The sequence below is a fragment of the Simochromis diagramma genome, unplaced genomic scaffold (genome assembly GCF_900408965.1).
Source record: "Simochromis diagramma unplaced genomic scaffold, fSimDia1.1 OVJJ01000802.1, whole genome shotgun sequence".
Lineage (NCBI taxonomy): Eukaryota > Metazoa > Chordata > Actinopteri > Cichliformes > Cichlidae > Simochromis > Simochromis diagramma.
The window spans coordinates 4858769-4881566 of NW_024387492.1; the positions used below are offsets into that span (position 1 = coordinate 4858769).

Below are 22798 nucleotides of genomic sequence, written 5' to 3' on the forward strand. Positions count from 1 at the left end.
TCAAAGGAAACAAAATAGAAGTTGGAGTAAGATATGTGACGCTGAAGAGCCAAGTCAGGTTATTAAAAGGTGAAAAAAGAAGCTGCAGAAGTTGGAGTGTGGAGACCATCAATGTCTTTCCAGGATCCTGAAGTAATTGAAGTCAAATGCTGACTATAAATGTCAAAAAGAGAGGGGAGGTGAGCTGCTGGCCTGTAGCAGTTTCACAGTTTGCTGAATTCCTCTTGAAATTCCTCTCTTGGCATTTTTTACTGTCACTGATTGATTTTTCTTTCTATACTTTATCTATTTTTAAATATCCTTTTTTCTGTACTAAAATATATTTCAGTGAAATACTATTTTTTTAGCTGCCTATCTCTGCGGGTTATTTCCCTCTGGTTTGGTGTCACTAGAATTTCACTTAAATGGCCTGAAACCAAATTGAGAACACATAAATAATGAGTCGAAGACATCAGTTTTAGTTATCTCACATGAAGAACTTGTGTGGTTAAAAAGTTTTATATTTGATATTGGATATGAATATTTTTAGAAGCACAAAGTACGCCGACTGTTTCCTCTGAGATACTGTGCCTACAATTCTGTCATGTTTTTGGTACATGTGCAATCATGTGAAAACATTTTTTTTCCACAGGACTCTATGCAGTCTTGTGAAAAACAAGTACACCCTTACTGTTTTCCACAGGAATCAAGGCAGTACAAAGCAGAAAGATGCTGCTAATCAAATGCATTTGATTAAATGAACATTTCGGCAGTTTTCAGGCTTTTAGGTGAGTGTTAACAAAATGTCACGATCTTCCCAGGAGTTGATATCCAAGCAAATCCACCACAAGGTCAGACTGTGCAATGCTCAGACTCTACAGGCCTCATTTAGCACAATAAACGCTAAAGTTCATGACAATACAATTAGAAAAAGACTAAACAAGTACGGCTTGTTTGGAAGGGCTGCCAGGAGAAAGCATCTTCTTTCCTCAAAATAACATGGCTGCAGGCTATAGATTCACAGATTAGCATCTACAAAACAACAACAACAACAAACAAACAAAAAAGCCCTCAGAAGACTTCTGGAACCAAGTCCATTGAACCAAAGTGGAGATATTTGACCTTACCATCAATGGACTGACCCACGAATCACAATGAATTGAAGCAATGTTATAAAAAGAAAGAGTGGGCTACAATTCTTTCACAACGATGTGAGAGACTGACAACATCATACAGAAAAGATTACTTCAAGTTATTGCTGTTAAAAGTGGTTCTACAAGCTACCGAGTCACAGAGAGCTCTTAGTTTTTCACAGACTGCTCACATGGCTTTGAAAACTCTCATTTTCACATGACTGCAGATCTTGCTGTCATTTCGATTCATTGTTTTTTAATCCTATTCCTTTATCACTTCAGCTCATATGCTAACAGTGCCTGTTTCTCACTGACATGGCTCTGGCTCCTAAACTGGACCATTAAGAATTTTCTGGGCGTATAGACTATTTCCATATTCTGCCCACCGTGATCTTCTTTCCACAAAAATAAGAATTAAGTCATGCAATGAAAAGCAAAGCTGGTTCTGCATCAACACTAGTACCGGTGCCTTAAAAAAGACACAAGATGACCCACGTCCACTGGTGACCTTTTTCGCCTTATAAAGGTGTGTAGTAGCTGATGATAGGGAGTTAGGTTGGGACAGAGAAACCCTGGAGGGCTTCAACAGTGCATAAACTGCTATTTTTGTGCTAGAGCAAAACTCCTAAATGCACTGAGCGTACAAACAGCACACATTCAAAGCAGGAGTGCTTGTGGTTGGCTGATTGGGTCTCTGGTGAAGAGAGTCAGATGTAAGCCACAGAGTGCTCCTTCAGTCGCTCCGCCATCTTCAAATGGGCCATGCAGGGTTGTTATCTACATTGTGAGATGAATGTGAGGGCTAACACCCAGAATCTGTGCGCACACCTTTTGAAGGAGTGTGTTGCAAAAAGGAGACATCTTTTACTTGAAACATCTGACAGCTACACTTAGAATTTTTTGGAAAGAAAGCGCAAAGCTCCACACCAAACACACCACTGGGAGAAACTCTCAGGAAATGACTGCAATTCTGTTGCTTAGAGGAAAAAGTGCTGCTTTCTTTTTTGTTTGGCCGTGACTACTGCGTTTCCTCTCTCACAAACAAGAAGTCCTTCACAAAAAGAAAGAAAAAACTCCAGTGAAACACACATCTGCTGGACACCAAAACCAAGAACCTCATCATAATTAATGCCAGCGGTATGTCCGACAGATGCTTGATGACGTACTCTTTTAGAAATAAAATTTCATGTGGTGTTGCCTTACTGACTGCGCTTAGTTCCACGAGAATAAGAAAGCAACTCCTTTATACAGCAGAGAACTGCCAAAGCAACTTGAAATCCACTCAAAGCTGGTTTTGCTGTTTTATCAAGCAAAAACGGGGAGCAGTGATAGACTTTAAAATTGTTTAAGAAATTAAGCAGTGGTTTTAAATGAAGGCAATCATTCTTACCTATGTGTTTCCCATACATGTGGTAGAAGAAGCCAAAGCAGTAGGCAGGTGGATTGGTGATACCGTAAGGGTTTTTAGGTGCTACGTTGAAAAATGGACTTATAAGCCGTGCTTGGTCTCCTTCCTTGCGCGGTCTTGACGTCTCGATGTACATGTAGAAACCTTGAAATGGATAAAAGCACACATGCGGACACCAGAGTTATGAGAACAAAATAAAAGGGGCTCTACATTTTCATAAACTGTGGTCTGATCTTTCAGTGCCTTCTCATCCTCTCGTGTCAAATACTCCCGTTTTATCAGAAGAGACGGCTGTTCTTCGGATTAGATCTTAAACCAATAGGTGTGGTAATACAAACTGCCAAGAGCTGATGGTCTAATTTAAAAAAGCAGAAAAGACTTATTAGAAGTGTGGCAGTGGCTTAAGTCACAGGTTTCACAGCTGTTGCATCTTTCTCATAATTTGTTTTTTTTTAATTACTTGCTGATTCGTTTTGCCTTTACTCCCTTTCTACCTTTGCTTGGTTAATTTTAGCCATCAAACCTACCCAGCTTCACGAGATTAATGCAGCAGGTTTGAAAAAAACAGGCAAACAAACTTTAAATATGATTGCACGCATACAAAGATCCATATGTAACATACTGGGAGTGAGATCTGTATGAGAGGAACATAATAGAGCATCTAAATCAAAACTATTGACACAGTGTGACTAAACTAATAACACAGTTTTCATGACTTTACTAAACAAACTCATCATTTATTGGCTGGGTGAATGCTGACCCCAGCCCAGCAGCCAGACCCTGAACTTTAACAGGTAACAAGCAGATGAGCAGTCAGGCTGCTTCTTCCATTTTAAGCTGTTTATATTTAGTTATATATATATAATTATATCTCTATATATTTCTCTGAATACTTATGTTGGCCCCATCAGCAACTTCACTGTCCCTGACTGTGAAATGTCACAAACATTTCTCTTTGAATCCCTGACAAATTGTTTTATCACTGTAAATATTGCGGTAATGACACCTTCCATAATAAAGATAAGGGCCAGAGCTCACTAGTCGCAAAAAACCTGGCACAGATACAGTGAGGTTACATTTATGGTCCCTTGGTCTGACAGCGGCGGACAGCAGCAGTGATGCCTATAAGTCAGACAGCCCTCTGCGTGCGAGCCAAATTATCTGAAGCCAATCTCAGCCCAGCCACAGGCACAGGCAAGGTAGCTTGTGAGCCGCTCCACAGCCCTCCAGCCAAAATCAAATGGAATATCTCCCTCAGCTGAATCTCATATTAGATAATTATGCACAAAAAAATGAATGGGGCTGCTAATGAAATGCTGGACATTTTGAAACCATTAGGTGATTAAAGCCAATGCATTATTTACTGCCTCAGCTGCTGCTGCTGGTACCGTAGCACCATAATAGGCACCAACTGTATATTTCACCACAGACAACTTCCATCAAAGGATTCATTAAAAATCCTCTAAAAGACTCTTGCATATCCATTTTTCTTATTTATTCCTTGAATATGCAATACCTGCACATGCAGCTCTCGAGAGCGAACGCTAAACTTACTATGCAGAGTCTAATTTGGGTGCCATGGAAACAGCGACGAGGCTCATTTAGAAGATTATCTTGCAAATAAATGATGATCAAGGATCCTCACTGTTAGTTTGTGCAGCATCAAATATTTGGTGACACAATGAGCACAGCTGAAATCATCTTCTTTGAATTGTCCCATCTTATTTCATCGTTTTGAAAAGTGACACTTGTTTTTGTTTGTTCGCAAATAAACATATGAAATAATCAAAATGCTATGTGTCGTGCACTGACCGATAATGTGATAATCACATTGCTTCACTGTCCCCTGGGGGCATTTGCGGATTCATTCATTGTGGATGGAGCGCATAAGAAACAACAGTGTCCATTTAAATGTGTGCGTTCAACATGCTAATTTCTAATACAACAAGCAGGTAGACTTTTTTCAGAGGCTCGCTGACAGCTGGCAAGAATGATCACTGAGGCCTAGACCAGCTGTGGTTTTTACTATTACCACAGATTTTTGCAATATCATTGCTCAGCCGTACATATAAATCACAAGATGAGAAATATTATGAAATTACTTGCCCACTGGTTAGTGAATGTTAAGGTTGGTCACGATTTGTGTTATACTCTGCAATATTTTTATCAATGCATAGAGGTTTTTGCTACAGTGTCCACTGTAATTGTAGCCTGTAACATTTATTCAGAGAAGAGAAACAATGAGTTCTTGGCAAAGACACTCTTGTCATACATGATAATGACCCCGATTGCATTACAGCAACGTGGCGATCAATATACATTGTAAGCTCATCTATGATATATCACCACATCTCTATAACTGAAGGTAAAAAATATGCTCCGAATGGACCCAACCCCTCCCAAAAAACAAAACAAAAAACGCATGTATGTATTTACTAGGGTGTTAACTTACCACCATTTTTTCCCTACGATTTGTTTTCTTTTTCAAAGCAACTTAGATCACTTATGTTCACATTGCTCCCCCTTGATATGGAGGAGTAATGACATAATTACTCTGCTAATTGAATTGGTGGGGACAGGGTCACAACGCCTGCATTTTATGTTTTAATAAAACTATCAATATTTCTTTCCACTGCATTGATATTATATCGCAAAAGGAAGCCAATACAATGTACCGCCTCATTGATATTTTGTCTGACCTCTAGGGAGGGCTAACGCACAGGCAGATTGTGCTAAACAGCAGGTCATTAAAAATAGCGACGCGCTGTTTTACAGTTTATGTATTTGGGGCCTTTTAAAATGCACCGATTCATCCATTTATTGTGATTATTATCTTTTCCTTGTGTTTTTCAGGAGATAACAAAGACCACTTGGCTTTGGCGATGTGTTAAAAACTTCCAACCAGCCACTGTGAGTGTAACAACTGGCAATAAGGATTGTGCGCACGTGTGTCGATTTCCGGAGTTCTCCCACTCCCAATGAACCATTTCCAGCAAATGCAATCATGGAAGAGTATTTTGAGAAAAAGAATACATAATCACCTAACTGGGATCATTTAGGTTTTGAACCAGACAAAATGGGCAATCTGAAGGACTCGGTGACCTAAGGGACTATGCAATCAGATAAAGGATACCTCTGCTTACATCCTCTGAATGAACAAACAGATGGGGCATAAAACATGCCATGATATGGTCGGGAAACTTAACCACACATACATTTTTGCTCCAATTCTTAAAGATGACTAATAGTTCAACCTTGCTTTTAACTCCAATTGATGGGTCATTTCAACTAAAGACAGCTTCACTGACATTTAATCAATGACGTATTTTGTCAAAGAAAAAAAATCATGGAATGTGCGTGATGTGGGACAACTCAACCTGCCAGTTGCAATTACTACACGCCTTGAATATTTCTTTAGAGGTTAATTATTTATCAATTTCTCTCTCAAGGGCAGGCCATCAAATTAGCAAAGTAAGACAATGAGAATCATCTCCTCCATTAATAAAACAAGAAGTAGACTCAGCCACTAGCTAAAACAAATATGCAATACTTTTACTAGGGATAAGCAATGATTGGCTAGTCGCTGCTTGGACATGTCAAGGGTGGAAGTTTGAGCTCCTTACCTTGCTTGGAGCCACTGTGATCACCACTAGGGCCAGTGTTGGGTGTATACTTGGTGTCGCGGGTGGCTGCACTGTGTCGCGTCCAGTCAAAATCATCATTCTTGTCCTGGGTGAACATGCAGATGGGCTCCTCCTCAAAGCTGCAGTGGAACTCTCCTGGTGAATGACAGAGCACGTCGTTTCAGAAGAGTGAGAAGTTACAGTACACTGCTATGTCTTGAGTAGCGCGACACCTACTGTATATCTATGACATTTCCTGCGGCATGTGTGCGTGTGTGCATGTGTCTCGGGGGGATACATAGACCAACCCGAGTCCTAATTACATCATGCAATCTGGTGAAAAGAATTTCTATATTAAGATGTGACCTCTCACTGACTGTGAGGGAGGTGCCATTGAATGTGTTTTTCCTTTTTTTCTTGACTACGACATGCAGTTCTGTTTTCTACTTAACCAGAGTCTATGAAGACAGAGTGCGCCACTGAAGAAACACCCAAAGGCGGTTTGTGTGTGCGACTATCAGACAGCCCACTACCGAAGCATGATGGATGACATTCAATAAACGCAGCCACAGCACAGTAAATAATTTCAAACTTAATACAAATCTCCTGTTAAAACATAATTTTGTGAGGTTTGGCACAGATACAGTAGAAAACTTTTATCTGAATCAGGTGAGCCTCTTGTGATTTTGAACAATCCCCGACATCCCCCCTTTTTAACAGGTTTAAAAGAAAAATGGGGTGATTGTTCTCCAATGTTTCATATCCTCTAACCAGTGAGACTTCTTTAAACCTGACAACCGCCTTTTCTATCAGCTTCCATCTTCTCTGTCGTAGGTGTGCAGGTGAAGATATTAAGTCCCCCCCACCCGTGACAACAAGTTCAAAACAAGTGGAATGACTGAATGAGGGTGGAACGACGTTGTTATTGGTCACATGAAAGGGAACGTATAAGTGAATAGACTGTGATGATGAGTGCAAATCCCCATGCACTCAGTTTAATGAAGGGGTAGTGGCTGGATCGACTCTGTCAAAAAGAAGAGAGAAAAAAAAAACCAAACGATGCAAAAAGCACCTGACCAGAGGACTTGGCGGCGCTAAGCGGTGTCCTCAAAGAGATAGCAAAAAACACAGCATTTAGATTCAGGACGCAGGCATGTGCTCTGATAAATATTCATTGATTTATTAAAACGTAGCTGGGAGCAGTTTGGAGTGGTGACCTTGAGAGGAGCGGGATCTGCAGCTTTTACTCAGGTAATGGAGGTAACACAGACGTAGAGGTGTGGTGTGGGTGGATGGGCCGGGGGATGGAAGAGGGCAGTGATGCTGCGAGGCAGAGAGAGAGCGAGAGAATGAGCTCGAGCGAGAGAAGAAGAGGTGGTGGAGAGGGAAAAGTGCAGCAAGGGGCCGCGTTTGAGGCACTCTTGACTCTTCTCCTCATGAGCATGCAGATTTAAATGGAGGTCTAGCTCCTGGTGCTAGACATTAACGTCCCTATCCGCAGCGAGCTAAACTAAATGTTTTCGCCTCGTGCGCCTCAGAGAGATAGGAGGATTTGGAGGATAGGCAGAGGAAGGAGGCAGGGGGGAAGGGGAGGCATGCAGGTAAGATAGTTTCCTGGAGGGATTTGGATAATGATGTTGGTGATTAGGATGTTTGCTATTATGTTGGCAATGTTTCTGTGAACACCCACCAAAATATATATCTATAAAAATAAATAAACCACGATACAAGGCAGCACACTGCCGCACAGCAAGCAATGATTAAGTCTGGATTCTCAAGGCATGAATAATGTGAATTTGTAAAGTTTCAACAATGAAACAATGCGTCATAAATGAAGCTAAACATTAAAGAATATAAACAGCTATGGCACAAATGCATGCATAATTAATGCTCACAGAGCACAGAAGGTGCAAATAAACTCATGCGCCCAGAAACACACACACCCACACACACACACACAGATACACCAAACGACATCCAACATCTCATGCAAACGCCGTGTCCAAAATGCACAATGTCAAATATCCTGACGCAAGCCTACCCTTTTCTTAAGGCAAGCCTTGCTCAATCATTGCTCATTTACTCCTGTTTTAGAGCCGTTTAAAAACATCTTCCAGTTCAATACTGATTATTTAAGTCGGCTCTCTATAGACGAGACAGTTACTTGGAGTATCCCCACTGTTTTCACAGCCGGTGTTGTGTCAGAAGGAGCACTCTGTCTGATGAGACATGCTAAGTGAGGTGCACATTACTTACTCAGGTGAGGGTTGATGGGAGCTGTGGAAGAGAAAGGCCAGGGATAATCATTAGTACAAAAAATCTTAGCAGCCTGTCATTACATGAAACACTTATTAAGAGAAAATGTGCATGGAGGCACACGCCGACGTAAAAGAGCTCAACCTGTTGCACCTTCAGACTCTGTGTGGCTGCCTTGTGAGCTCTGCTATTCAGCAAGTAGCAGAGTATTACACAGGCATATATTAACCTTTTGTGAGCAACAAGGAACATATTATGTAAAGATATAGCAGAGAAATAAGAGCTTCAGTAAAAGTGGGACTCGTCCGTCTGTCTGTCTGTCTGTGTAGCCTCTGCTTTGCAGTGAGACAGAAACACACAGTGAAAGTGCTTACTAAACATTTCTGACCCATTTGTCATACAGAGCTAGCATGGTCTAACAGCCGTGGCAAGACAGGTTTCTTTCTGGAGTGTGTGACCGCAGAAACAGAACACTGTTTGCAAAGTATCTGTGCTTCATCTCTGTAAAGCACTTTTGCCTTCTCACTGTAAAAACACGAAGGAAACAGACGGCACCAATCAACTCCCGCACTCAGAACAATGATTATTGAGCAGACACAAAGAGAGATGTCTGGGATTTGAAGTGGAAAAGGTGACAGCATTTATTCGCAGTCTGTTATCTAATGTAAAAGAGTGAGGGATTAGGAAGACCAGCCTGACCACATTAATAAGCTTATAGCGCAACTGCTTATCATTACTGCCATTTACTGGCTTTGCTGATGTTCTTGTCCAAGGTGACTTCCATTTAGAACACTAAGCCTATTTTATCCTTCCATTTAGGAGCCAATAAATCACAAAAATGAGTAATAATCACAAGTGTGTCTGCTAATCAGTTTCCTGCAACTTATATCCTGTCTTTTCAAACCCATCATTATGAAAACTTTGAGATCAAACGCTAACGGAAATACACCGAGGACTTCTTTTGCATTCTGTCCACCTAACCACAGTTCAATGCTTCCCTCATTGATAATTTAAGAGGCTACTGCCGCAGCAAACACATAAAGGTCAAGGGTATCACACAGAGTTGCAGCGAGCCAGTTAGTCGGCACTTCACTTTTTGCAGAGTAAATACCATTTAACCTGTCAAGAAGATTCATGGGCATTTTCATGATCGATTGCTGACCGGCTGAATAGATGCGATACATCAGCTTTACTACAAAACTATGTTGCTGGGTGATTTATGAAACCTTGCTGTTCATGGAGGGAATTGATTTTAATCCAACCAATTAAAGTGAGTAATAACAAATCATTCCTACAAAGGAAAACATGTAGTGAGAGTGGCGAAGTACAGTGGCGCTGATGAAACTGCTGTTTTTAAAAGCTCAAGTTACAAAAAAAATGGAGGGATTTCTGTTTATTGTTGTGTAACTCGTGGAAATGTATGTTTGCTCGGGGATAAAAGGGGAGATAGACAAAGACACATGCCGTGAAGCAACTAAAATTGCATTTTCAGCGCACACCTTCCTTGAAAACGCTTTAAGAATCTTTTATGTGACTGTGAAAATACTCGCCGCCCGACAGTCACTGCTTCCCACTGAATCTACAGTGGACTGCACAGAGCAGCACAGACTGCAGAGGGGGAGGAAATCATCCCGGCTGTTGCAGAGAAAATGTTTTAAATGACAACTTACAGCCTCGAGCCTGCGAAACGGATGCTGAGGTTTCCGACAAAACTCTATTCTTTCAGGCCCCCTCCTGCTCGCCGGCTCTCTCCATCTCAATGTCCCATTTCCTGTAACTCTCACTCCCTCCCTCCCAAATCCCTCTTTCTTCCGATACTGTGGTTATGAAAATGTATTTCGTTGTCTGCATTTTTTTTTTTTTTTACCTGCAGCTTCCCTCGACTGACTCACTACGCCTTAATCCAATCCAAAAGAGTGTGTCTGCTCAAGCAGTGTCTCCATACACACTAAGGAAATCAAGCTGTGCACAGAGAAGGCCCAGAGGCTACTTTTACGACTGTTTTGCATGCAAACACTCTCTCCAGATCACACTTGCATAAAACAGATGATTTTACTTCCAGTATAGATGACTATATTGGATATGGGAAAACAAACAAGCATTAAAATAAACTGCGACAGAGCTCAGCTGTTGACTCGAGCGTTTTAAATGAAGCACTTTTTTTAAAGAAACGTTGCCGCCTTGTCTGTAACTGTGTCTGAACTCCTGAAAACAAGTAGCAGACCTCAATTGCCCTTCTTCAAATGCGCTATGCCGTTAAAGCAGAGATGTGCAAAACCCTCGAGCTCACTGCAAAGGCTTTAAAAAATATCCCAGATTTTCTTCTTAATGCTGCAGCACCCTGCTTTTCCCCCCATAGCTAAAAAGCCTCAAATAACGATTGAGGATGAAATGTAATTTTGATATTTGTCAAGATAAAAACTCCCAGTGATCACACAGTGGAGTGAAGAGTGGATTTTTCTTTTCTTTTTTTTCTTTCAAACTTCTGTTATTAGAGCACATATTAGGTGCATGTCTGCCTGACTCCTGGTTTATACGTTTCCAGCTGAGAGGACAAAACAAGCTGCATGCTTGATGCATGAATGCCTTCCATCCAAATTGCCTAATTTTGATTGAAACACAAAGTGAGCTCATTGACCGCCAAAGGACATTGGTCCATGGAGGCTGTTCCGGATACAATCACTGACTTCATCTTGGCAGGATTCCCTGCCCACTGGCCTGCGGCTACATTACAAAGCAGCAGACAATTCCAAGGCTCCAGCCAAGTGTCCTCATGGACAACAGTGGCATGCCTGGTTTTATCCTTTCTTTTTTTTACTGACCTCATATAATCCACACACTCCCACATTCCCATCAATCATATTTAGGGGTTATGGGTGCGTGCCATGATGTTCTGAGAAGGCCCTGTGATGGCTCCACAGCTGCCCAACCATCAGCTGGAATAATGACAGTGTGGGTAAATGTAGTTCAGCAATCTTTCCCTCGTGTCTCCGTGACCAAAATAACAAGAGCGACATCACACCATTGTGTCCTTTTTTACAAAAGCCTACTGAGGATGCACTGCTCTGCACAAGTCCTGCAGTAACACACATGGACACACCCGAGCCATGCTGAGCCCCGTGCAAGGCTGTTCTTTCATTAGCGCACATATACATATATGCACTGATGGATTGGCATTCACTTTAATCTAAAGAACTGAAGTATAAATGACAGAACAAAGAAGACAAAAGGATATTTGATTTGATTTGATTTGATTGATTAGCATTCAAATATCTCAGTGAAGACAGAACAAAGATCTACCACGAAGCAAGAAAGCATGAGACAAGGCTAATCAAAAGGTATTGGCTGAAGCCATGTCATGTCACAACATGTTACAGCAGCAATCAAAACAGTTCAAATCATAAATATGCTGGTCCCAACTCTTCTACCAAAAACAAGAGTGGATTTCAAAGGAATGTCAAACGGAGGGACCATCCAGCTGAGCACGGGGAATCCATGAGTCATGCCTTGCACACTTGGTGAGCATAGATTAGCACGAAAAATGGAAACAGCGAGAATCAGCTAGCTCTGTCTGAATCTTTCAGGAGGTAAAGAATCCCAAACACCAGCACCTCTAAAGCTCAATAATTAATATGTCATATATCATTTAATTCTTACCAACTAAAAAAGAAAGAAAAAAAAAGAGTGAAAACCTCTATAGCTCAGAGATCTTTAAGGCTTTTGAGCAGTTGCCAGGCTAAAAAGAAACTCTGGGGAGTCACTGCTACAAGGCTAGCTGTTCAGTCTTTGTTCTAATCCAAGCTCACTGACTGCTGGCTTATATTTAATGAACAGATATGAAAGCTGTATTGATCTTGAATAAATGTATTCCTTTAAGTGAAAGTACTTTATAAAGCAGGACTGCTGAGCATGTACAAAATACTGTATCAAAACAGCAGCTACTATATAGCTATAGCTGTAGCCAAGGACTGCGCTGCAACATGTGCTGTATCTTATTGGTCATGAACATGATTATATGATCAAAAAATGATCAAGGAAGATAGTACCAACCCTCAGAAGCTATGTGCTGAAAGCTTTGGGTAGCTTAAAAAATATATAGATAAAATATAATCTGAATTCTCAGGTTAAAGCATGCTTCACAGCAACACAAAGAGACAGAACCTGGGACAGCGTTACCACTGAATCACTGCTGGTCAAACAGAAACACCCCACTTACAGTGAGAAACTGAATTTAATATAAGATTTAGGGAGTTTTGCCTTAAGGAGAGGTGTTGTATATGTCACTGCAAGGTGCATAAAAATGGAATATTAAGAAACAGCAGCAGTGTTTTACTGTGACACTGTGAGGGTTGACTGGAGGCTTAAACATTAAATCCTGTGTATTGGAGGAAACAAGAGAGGAAGAGAGACATAGTGGGAGGGGAGCGTTATGAGGAACACCAAACAGATGCTGAGTTTGTCACTGCAGCAAAATTTAAAAGAGCATCTTCAGAGCTTGGTGACATAGCCATTCTTCATCTTGCAACTGGGGACACTGTAACCGCTTTTGTGTTTTCGTGCCAAGTCACAGAAAAGCTGCTACCATCGACTTTATGTGGTTCAGAATGATTGCTCGGCCTTTTGGGCAATGATGGAAAAAACTTCCTCTAATGGAGGACTTATGTTGCAATTTAACACAGGGCAGAAATGTTCAAGCTAACAGCTAACAAACAGACAAAGCCGTGTTTTTTCTGTAGGTTTTCTTCATTTTAGGGTCACAAGGAGGAAGAGACTATCCCACCGTGCAAGGCAAACACATGAAATACGTTTATCGGTTGCTGTTCAACTTCCCATTTATGCAAATACTCAAATAAATGAATAAATGAATGCAATTACCAAAGTGTCTGCTGAGTCTATGCACAAATTTAGACTGGAAGAGCCAGGGCTAAAGGTTTATTCAATCCCGCAGCCTCCTTTTGGTGAAGCAACATTGCTTGCCACAAATTAATCCAGTTAAAATTAATAAAAATGCAAAAGTCATTAAATTGATTAATTTGGGTTAGTAAACCTTATTTGTGCTTGGACCCTTTGGGAGTTTCCCAAACAGTCAAATATTGGACATGTCTTTGAATCAGGACAATAGCAAATGCAGGACTGCCATGAAAATGCTACCTTAGATTTATATACCAAAGACAGGACAGGACTTAAACATAGTGATTACATAGCGATAAATAGAAGAACTTTTATGACTTTTTTTTTTTCAATTCACTGTAAATTTTCAAACCCATAAAGCCTTTGTGCTACAGCCCATACACAGATGCCCCCACAGGTCCATGTTCCCCAGTGACAATGAAACTGAAGTGATAATGGAGATGGTCCTGGGCTGTATTTCACACATCAGTCTCAGAGCAGAGTGGATACGGTTCAGCCCTACATTAGCCTGCTACCGTGGCGTTATGCTGTGTGTGGGAGAACAGAGCAGCCCTAGAGTGATAATTAGTCCAGCCTCTCGCTGGGCAGGCGATTTGCACGTCAGCATTGGCTCTCCTCTTTCTATCTTTTTTCTCCTTCTTCTTCTTTTATTAATTTGTTCCCCTGTATCTCCCTTTTCTTCCCAGTCCCAACTTGGCTGCCTCCATCACTCCTTCTGCGCTACTCCCTGCCTTAATTAGCCTCAATTCCCCTCACTTCGCTTCGACTGGATTCATTTGGATTCAACTCCACTGAATTCAATTCAAGGTTGACCGGGGGAACCGCGCAGTATCACAAACTACTACAAAAATAACAGCGGAGAAAGTTTATCTGCCTCTCTCATTTCTCTCCTTTTTCCCAATTCTCTTTGCAGAAGCCATGATGAGCTGCAGTGAAACTGAATTATTCACAACTGCAGCAGCACCACTCCGGAAGAACTTGGCAGTCAGTGATAGACAGAAAACAGTCAGTCACTTAGTTTCTGAAGATGTACATCTCAAGTACCTGTGCATCTGTTCACTGGTACTACTGGGCCAACTGTGGATACTACTGTAGTCTTTGTATTGTTTTTGCCAGCATGCCATCCCACAAGCTGGAGAATCTATCTCTGTTTGCAACCTGCTATTTCGTTCTGTAAAGAAATACAGTGTGTTTTGATGTATTCTCAGTGGTCGCAGTACACAAAATCCTTGTGATGTCCTTCTGGCTGCTATTTTTGGCTGCTGTACTTTTATCAGAGAGACTCTTCTGATTCAACCTCAGTTTAACCTCATTTGTTATTATTGCTTTATCTCCTTAAATCCAAGGCTACTGTCTGAGATGCCCACCTGAGAACCGTCGCAAGGCTATAAGGTCAAAATGAACAACCTTGAGCTCTATAGATGAGATATACTTAGGAGAATTTTGAAATACAAAGTCTATTTTGAGTCCTTTTCAGTCTGGAGATAACAACGAGTGACGATTTTGTTTCATCTGAATCAGAAATGTAAATAGAAGATTTAAAAAAAAACAGCAATAATCAACGGGTCGGCGATCCAGATGTTACTGCTCCTGTTTTAAAAATTCTCGAGTGCAACTCTCATCTACATTTTGATGCATCAGAAATAAATCCTAGATGCATTTTAGTGGTGGCAGTAAAAGGTGGCCATTTCAGTCAGTGTGACATCCTTGGAAACCTTTGAAAAAAATTCTGCCAGTTGGGTTTTTATAACAAATTCAACCTGGACTCAGAACAAGGGGCCCCAGGGAGGACGAGGTCAGTATGACTAGATGTATTTATTTATTTAGTTACAATTTTTCAACCTTTTTCTCTCTCTCTCTCCTGTAGCTCTTGCTTTTTTCCCTTGCTGTCCCTCAGGTAACTTCGCGCTTTCTCTGGAGCAACGTTAGCACTGTAGCGATCTGCAATTACTGGCTGCAGCCGATCTGCGCTCTGCTTGTTGTTACAAACTGCCTCCACTTCCTTTGGAACCCGGCACGCTCTGGGCAGACGGCGTCCCTCCCTGCGACTGGTTTTGTTTTGTTGTGTGTTTCCCTGTTGCGTATTAAATCATTACCAGTGCTGCTGAGCTCTTCCAAAAAGGGGTAATTATTGCGGTTTTCTCTATAAAATCTGAGTATTTGTAAAGCATTTTGTGGCTTGTTTTAGAAAATTGCTACTTAATTATTATTACTTTTATTACTGTAGTCTATATAAAATAAATCAAATAAAATTATTACTGTTCTATCTGGCCACCGAGTCTGGGCAAATGTACAGTAAGATTTTTATGCTTTTCATGTCAGGGTCCATGTCAGGCATGGTGAGGGCAAGAACCTTTCAAAATATTTACAATGTGAAATTGAAAAGCCATTTATTATATGAGAAACAATCCGGGGGACTAATCAGATCCTCCGACAAAGACAAAAGACAGAAAATTGCATTGTTTTGGGAGGGGGGAACCGAGCGAAGGCAGCAAAGCATGACTCATCTCTGACCAGCTCTGTTTGGTCTTGTTACCCGGGCTACATGCTTGAGTCATCTGAAGCTTCAATGTCATGATGATCTCTCAAGCACAGACACAACAAGTCAGCCTTTGCCCCGGTACAGGGGAGAGCTGACTCAAGCAATGAAGGTCACTAAGAAGGGATTAGTCAGTTGATCAGCATCCATTTGGCTCAAAGGAGAAAAGAAGCAAAGCCGGCTGAATTCGAGCTGTCTACAGATGACTGAATGTGTTACATGCAATTCAAATTACTTCAATCAGTTTCCTTTTTTTTTTCCCCACTCGCTCTTTCCTCGTACGTCTTATGCAAAATAACTCATCATCGGATCTTTGTAATGACTGCTGATGCTACGGCGAACTTTTGATATCATCATTAGCGATGAACGTACGCCGTAAGCACAAACTTCAGCGGGAGTTAAAATCTCTTGTCTCCTTTACCTTGTTTTTATCTGTTTGCTGGCTGTCAAAACACTGAAACAATAGAAAAAGTATGTAGCGCTTACCACTGTAGGTGACGATACGGATGGCGGAGTCCCCCTCGCCGAAACGCGTGATGGGCGTGAGGCGCACCTCGTAAGACTCGGGCTTTATCAGCTCAGTCAGGTTATGCGTCATGAGCTCTCCTTTGTTGATTGTTCCATCCACTGGGATCTCCTGCTCCCACCAGCGCTGGAGCCCCATCTGTGTCGGAAGAAGAACCACATGAGGTTTGGGATATTAGACATTTGCTAGTTCTGTTTATAACTAACAGATTTTCAAATAGCAAAGTGTTCCTGCTGCTGTTGAGGATTGGTATGTTCCCCTTCACCCTTTGTTCTATTTTTCCACCTTTCTGCTCCACATCTGAGCAATCAGCATCAATATGATGCAGTATATGGTATACTTGACAGACTCCTCTTTTGTTGTTACCTCCCACAGCCAAGCAGTTGGACCAGCCTTGGGTTTCTTTTTCCCGTATTTTCCTTGCTTGTTTCATTTGTTCTGACTGTTAGCTCATTTTACAGACCTTACCTTTTGCTTTCATGCACCATTTGCTTCATCTAAAGTCCTCCCATGCATGAACGCTAGTCTGTAAATAAAGATCATTTGGGTTCTTGTCTCTGTGAACTGTTCACACTTTTCAAAGAGCTGTTCTCAATACTGTACCAATAACAGATCACAGGGTCTCTAATGTGATCTCATGTGATGCATCTTCACTATCAGCTATATATAGGTTCTGTATGCAGATTTACCAAATAAGGAGAGTATGTGCCATGCAAAGAAAACACATTCTCTCATTTTCCTCCAAGTGTGACCACAACTATGTAGTCCTTTAACACGACTGTATAATGTTCCATTTCATCTGCCAATTAAAACCGCCTATAGGCATCTGTGCGATTCACCAATCTGCACGATCCAAGCTGCACAACAAAAACAAATTTCTTTTGTAAGCTGATGATGGTGAGATGCTCATTAACCATATTTACTTTCGAAGCAGCTCCCAGGGTCAGAACTAAAAGACTGCTATTAAGAAGCAGCAGACACATGTTTCTATTAGCAGAAGAAACATTATCTTAGGTTTTATGGGCATTTTGTAAGTACAGTTGTGTTCTGACTGTCTGCCTGATTCCTTTAAAGAATTTCTATCATGATGTTCTGCAATTTTTTATTTTTTTTGCCATCTCTTTATAAAGGGACCTTGAATTGCCACGATTTTTCTATCTTCTCTTTCAACAATGTGCAGCAAACAGGCAAACTCCTGGCTGACTTAGTTCAGGTATCACACAAACTTTAATTCCTTTTGTGCTTTCTGATATAATGCCACCCCTCTGAAACACAAACAGCAAAGCTAGATTTGCTGGTGAGGAGCGAGTGAAGGAGGGTACATTTTATCCTCGATTATCAGATTAACAGGGCACAAAGACAAGCGATCGCGTCTGCATCACAATTAGTGACCGTACCATACAGAAAGAAGTGCACCATTAGTGGAGGGAGACAGGGATCGAATGAATGAAGGTGTGACAGCATTGAGTCAGTGTGCATGTGAGGGAACAATACCAATTAAGTAATTACTTAGAGGCTGGATGAGCCGCAATTATGGCGTGCAAGTTTCCATCACCATTAGTTTGCAGGTAAATAGAGTCTGTTGTCTCTCTGCGGTAATTACAGAGAGCGCTCTAGCCCTTACCTATGCTTTGAAAATTTTTAACTTTCCCCTTAAGCACAAAAGGCATGACAGTTAATTGCCATAAATTACACAGTGTCAGCCTGTATGTGTCTCGTCCTATGTGTGTTTCAATCCGCTAAAATAAATGATAATATGGTGAGGATATTTGCTATTGTGATATATCATAATGATGTGAGAAACTGATCAATCAGAAACTGACTACTTAAGTTGCTGCTGCTAAAAGGGTGCTTGCAAGTTATTGAATCCTCGTGTGAATGAGTGTGAAAATGCTCTTTTTCACGTAACTTTATGTAAACCTGTATTATGTACTGCATGCATTATGTTGCTGTAGTAATTTGCACATGCCCACTGATGATGAAGTACATTACTAAATAGGCTTTTATGTTTGGCCCTGAACTGCAGCCAAGTTCTGATAATGATATCTATCTATTTAAAGAAACAATTATTCAAAAGTAATTTTTAATGGATTTTTGGAAATAGATCAGATGTTTATTATGTTCAAAAGCTGTGGCTAAAACATGAATATGAGACTTGATGTTCATCCAGTTTGCTCAAAAATTTATACATTTAAATATAAATATTAAAAATTGTATTTTTAATACCCGATTTAACCAGTAAGCACCAAAAATGAAACATTTCATGTACCTTATCTCACTGTCGTTCACAAATGCCCGTGGCATTATGTGCTTATGTTCAGGTGGCTGTATAATACTGAATAAAATTAAATATACACATTTCTGTGTGTGTGTGTGTGTGTGTGTGTGTGTGCATGGCTTTTAATATTGGTCTTGGCTAGAGCTGCTTTATAAAGGTCTCCCCCCCCCTTATTAAAAACCAACAGTGCTTAAATATGCAAATCAAATCAAACTCTAAATGCTGACTGGAAAAAAACAGAAAAACATTCAACTTTTCAGACACTTTGACACATGCACATACTTACAGGCTTATGGATTCAGCCCCATTGTTTTGATTCCCATTAATGTTCACTGAATCCACACATTTGCACTCAATTAAGGCTTCTGTTTACATCCCATTAGCTTTCAATCTCCACATTTTCCCCACAGATGTAGAGAGCCGTATTGATTTAATTTCCTTTCACTGTGGCTGCGGTTCAGGAGGGGATTTATAGGAACTTAAAAAAATAAAAAATAAAAATAAAGCTGATCAAAGCGATACTAATAGACTTGTGGACAAACTCCAGAATAACCAACTGCTGACATAACGTTAGACAAGCTGATCTACTGCAGATTACTCGCATGTAGTTAGTATGACTTCTATTGATCTGCTTGCACAATCTGACTTGTCAGATCAATTGAAAAAGATGTAAAAAAAAAAAAAAAAAAAAAAAAAGGAGGAGTAGAGGCAGAAAAGGGAAAAAAGGGAGCCGCAAGATGGCAATACATGAGCTGAAAAAAAAGTTATCTTAGGAATGGAAACAGGCAATCAAGGTTCTGGACAGACTAGAAGGGCTTGAAGCCGCAAGAGTATCAAAACAAGGCAGATATAACACTGGTTCCTTGACAGGTGCAGCGATTTGTGTTTTGTGATTCTGACCGGTGCATGCCTTTCAGCTTTGGAGTCATTTCCATTTCCCTCCCCTTCAGTCGGACCGTCTCTCATGAGGGCACTGGGCGATAAGACGGAGCAGTCCATTACAGAGGCATAAGGTCTACCAGTTCTCATGTATTAATTCAAAACTGAGAGAAAATGATAATGATTCTCAAGGAATGGCAGGGGAGCTGCTGCTGGTTCTATAAATAGAATGAAGCGGTGTAGTCCGTGTGCCGATGCTTTCTTTACTGCACCATTTTTTCCCTTTTTTCAAAAGGTATCTTTCTTTTTTTTTTCCAATTTAGAAAAAGAGCCACTCCTCCTCCTCACTTCTTCTTTTTCATTTCCTCTTTGCATGCTGCCTCTGCCTCTTCTGGATTTCAACTTTTCTTCACCACAAGGCAATAAAAAAAAATGTCATTATCGTCCTAAATCACTAGCAAAGGCAAAGACCATAGATAGTACACTATATGGCAAATGCCACAGGAAAAAGTCAGAATTTTCCCTTCAGTAAAGATTCTCTGACTCTGATTCTCATCTAAGACAAAGGAAGATTGGCCGTTTTACCTCGGAGCAAGCAGATAATGGTCCCCCAGATATCAAAGCAAGAAGGTGGAAAGAAATTAATTCGCCCAAACACAGATCTTCTTCTAAAACAGACTTGGGTGGTGATGCTCTCTCACTTGTTCTTCTTAAATAAAGAAATGCACATTAGATTGAAATGCTAATGTGATTTTAAAATTGCATTTGGTCCATTCTAGCACAGGTGCAGACTTTACAATCGTTACAAATGTGCACAGGACCAGCTGAAAATAGGAAAAGCAAATGTATATTCCTGGCAGGTTTTCAGACTAATCCCTGGCAAGTACACGGGCTCGGCAAGCACGACATAATTTATTACCAAACAGACCAACTGAGATAGTTGACAGAAAAATCACTGCGCTACACAAACATAACAGGTCTGAAATGTGTTCTCAAGCGTCAATTCCTTGAGGGTGTAGAGTGAGACAAACACTAAATTATATTATTCATTACAAAAACAACTGTCAGGGTGTGCTCCCTAATTCGGAGCAGAAATTAGACGGATTTCACTCAAGCATGCGCCACATTTCTTCATCTTAAAAATTTTTTTTTTTTTTAATTGTTTTTAACATGGTTGCAGATGCGCCTCCATGCAGCAAAGGCAACGTGAAATTCTGCGGCAAGTTCAACATTTCAAAAATGTGTGGTGCTGCACCTGCTGCCCTAAATTAAAAAAAGAGAAAAAAGCAAGATCAAATGTGCATCGCCATGGAGGTGGGGGACAAGACAGAGAAAGAAGAGCAGAGAGTGGAAGGTGCTCATTGATTGCCAAAACAGAAAATGTAACCACGCCATCCATCAATGCCGCCTGCCTGTCATGTGTGGAGCTTACTTGAGAGGCAGGAAAAAGGAACACAAAAAAAAGCAAAAAATAGGAGCTATGCTCGCTACTTCTAGCTGCGGGGACCCCTTTCACTCTTCTGATGGAAAGCAAAAACAGAAACAATTCATGGAAACCACAGACCATGTTGAGCTGACTGCCCCTGACAGGTTCTCAGTGATTCCTGCTCGGCGCACGAAGGCTCATTCACGTCCTGAAAAACTGCACAATAAGACAGATATGAGGTTTGGCTCTGTCAATCGGGTACAACACGCAAGTGCGAGCACGCTGTGCAAAAGCTTCCATCGCGTGTTTAATTTGGCAATAAGAAAGGCTTTTACATGCCTGTCGCGTGGGATGACTCTAATTTATGTATGAAGGGTTGGAAAGAGGCTGACCAATACCCGTGACAAGTTACTGTACCAGATGCCAACATTTCATGACTTTAAGACTCATGTCGTGGCTCTTCTGGCTGTGATAGTAGCTCACAGAGAATAGAAGACTGAACAATAGGAATGCAAATGAGCAGGCACCTCATAGCAGTCTTACCTGTCTGATGCCTAGTCTGTAGGCAACAATACGGTCCACAGCATTTGGGTTCATCTGGGTCCACTGTAGCTTGAAGCCATAGACCCTTGGCCTGTTCTGCCACAGAGGGTTGTAGGTATCATAGTAGAACTCTGGGGGGTAGGCTTTCCCTAGAGAGAGAAATAATTAAAAATAATGACCATATTTATCACAAAACAGACCTAGTCATAACGAGACATCAAACCTTTGGGAATCAAGGGTGCGTTTAATCACGTGTAACTATCACAATAAATACGTTTCCCTAACTTTGTTATCTTAAGTAAGCTGTACTTTGTTTTTCTAAGGAATCAAGTTTGCATTTTTTTTCAATTCTGGGAACTAATTCAATTTTTAAGTGTATAAAATTCTTATTTCTGTGACAACTGTCACCTCCTCGTCCTGTAAACGGACAATTTTTCCAGTCCAGATTTAATAAACAGGTCAAATCAGTCTAAAAAAAACCACACGAACAATGTGCTAATTTCTAATCAAACAGACGGTTCATTTCAGTAATGACCAGCATTCTACAAAGAGCAGCTCAAATTAGCAGGTCAGAAATGAGCAGACCTGATGAGGGCGTATGAGGAACTGAGCAATGTACTAACAAAACTAGTGCAGTGTAAGTGCAGCTTTTATGCATATGTTTCTGTCTGGAAACAGCAGGGCAATTGAAATCAACAAGAGGCAGCAGAGGAAGAATTAATATGTATTTGATGCTCATTTTTACCCTACTAATTTGAGCTGCTCTTGGTAGATTGCGTCTGTAATTACTGCGATGAGCTGGCTGCTTTGCAGTCAATAAATCTATAAATGAATGCATTGTTAACAGATCACCTACACAACTTTCCAGCGCCATCAGAATACCTCTGTTTATTTTTCTTGTTTAGCAAATATGGCCCTTGGACTTCCTTTAAGCCAAAAGTAATTGACGTAGGATAACAAAGGCAGTTATCACAGCGTTGGGAAGGTTACTTTTAAAATGTATTCCACTACAGATTACAGAATACATGCCCCAAAATGTATTTTGTAAGTATTCTGTTACGTTACTCAATGAGAGTAAAGTATTCTGAATACTTTGGATTACTTAATATATTATCATGCTTTTTACAACTACATGAATGTCCTATTGCTATGTGATTTATTACTATTACTAAAGGTTATTTGCCATACCAACTAGATTTTTAAATCTTAATATAAATGAGTAACAGTAGGGTGGACATTAGGTAAGGCTGCACTTTTTGAAGCGATCTCATATAGAAAACTATTCCGCGCAAATATA

At 40.7% G+C, this 22798-nt stretch overlaps 1 protein-coding gene across 7 annotated transcripts in view; it reads right to left on the bottom strand.

Annotated features, from left to right (window-relative positions):
* The window catches only part of LOC120725428 (MAM domain-containing glycosylphosphatidylinositol anchor protein 2-like), a 194068-nt gene that overhangs the window by 13212 nt on the left and 158058 nt on the right, over positions 1 to 22798 (bottom strand). For 4 of the 7 annotated variants that reach the window (XM_040018324.1, XM_040018328.1, XM_040018325.1 and 1 more), the window contains 5 exons: positions 21502 to 21650; positions 16336 to 16513; positions 8400 to 8420; positions 6144 to 6299; positions 2503 to 2664 (listed from right to left, as the gene is read on the bottom strand). In XM_040018324.1, the coding sequence (XP_039874258.1) occupies positions 2503 to 2664; positions 6144 to 6299; positions 8400 to 8420; positions 16336 to 16513; positions 21502 to 21650 (666 nt within the window). Of the gene's footprint in view, positions 1 to 2502; positions 2876 to 6143; positions 6300 to 8399; positions 8421 to 16335; positions 16514 to 21501; positions 21651 to 22798 lie in introns of those variants that run through there. The other 3 variants (XM_040018326.1, XM_040018329.1, XM_040018330.1) reach the window with 2 other exon arrangements.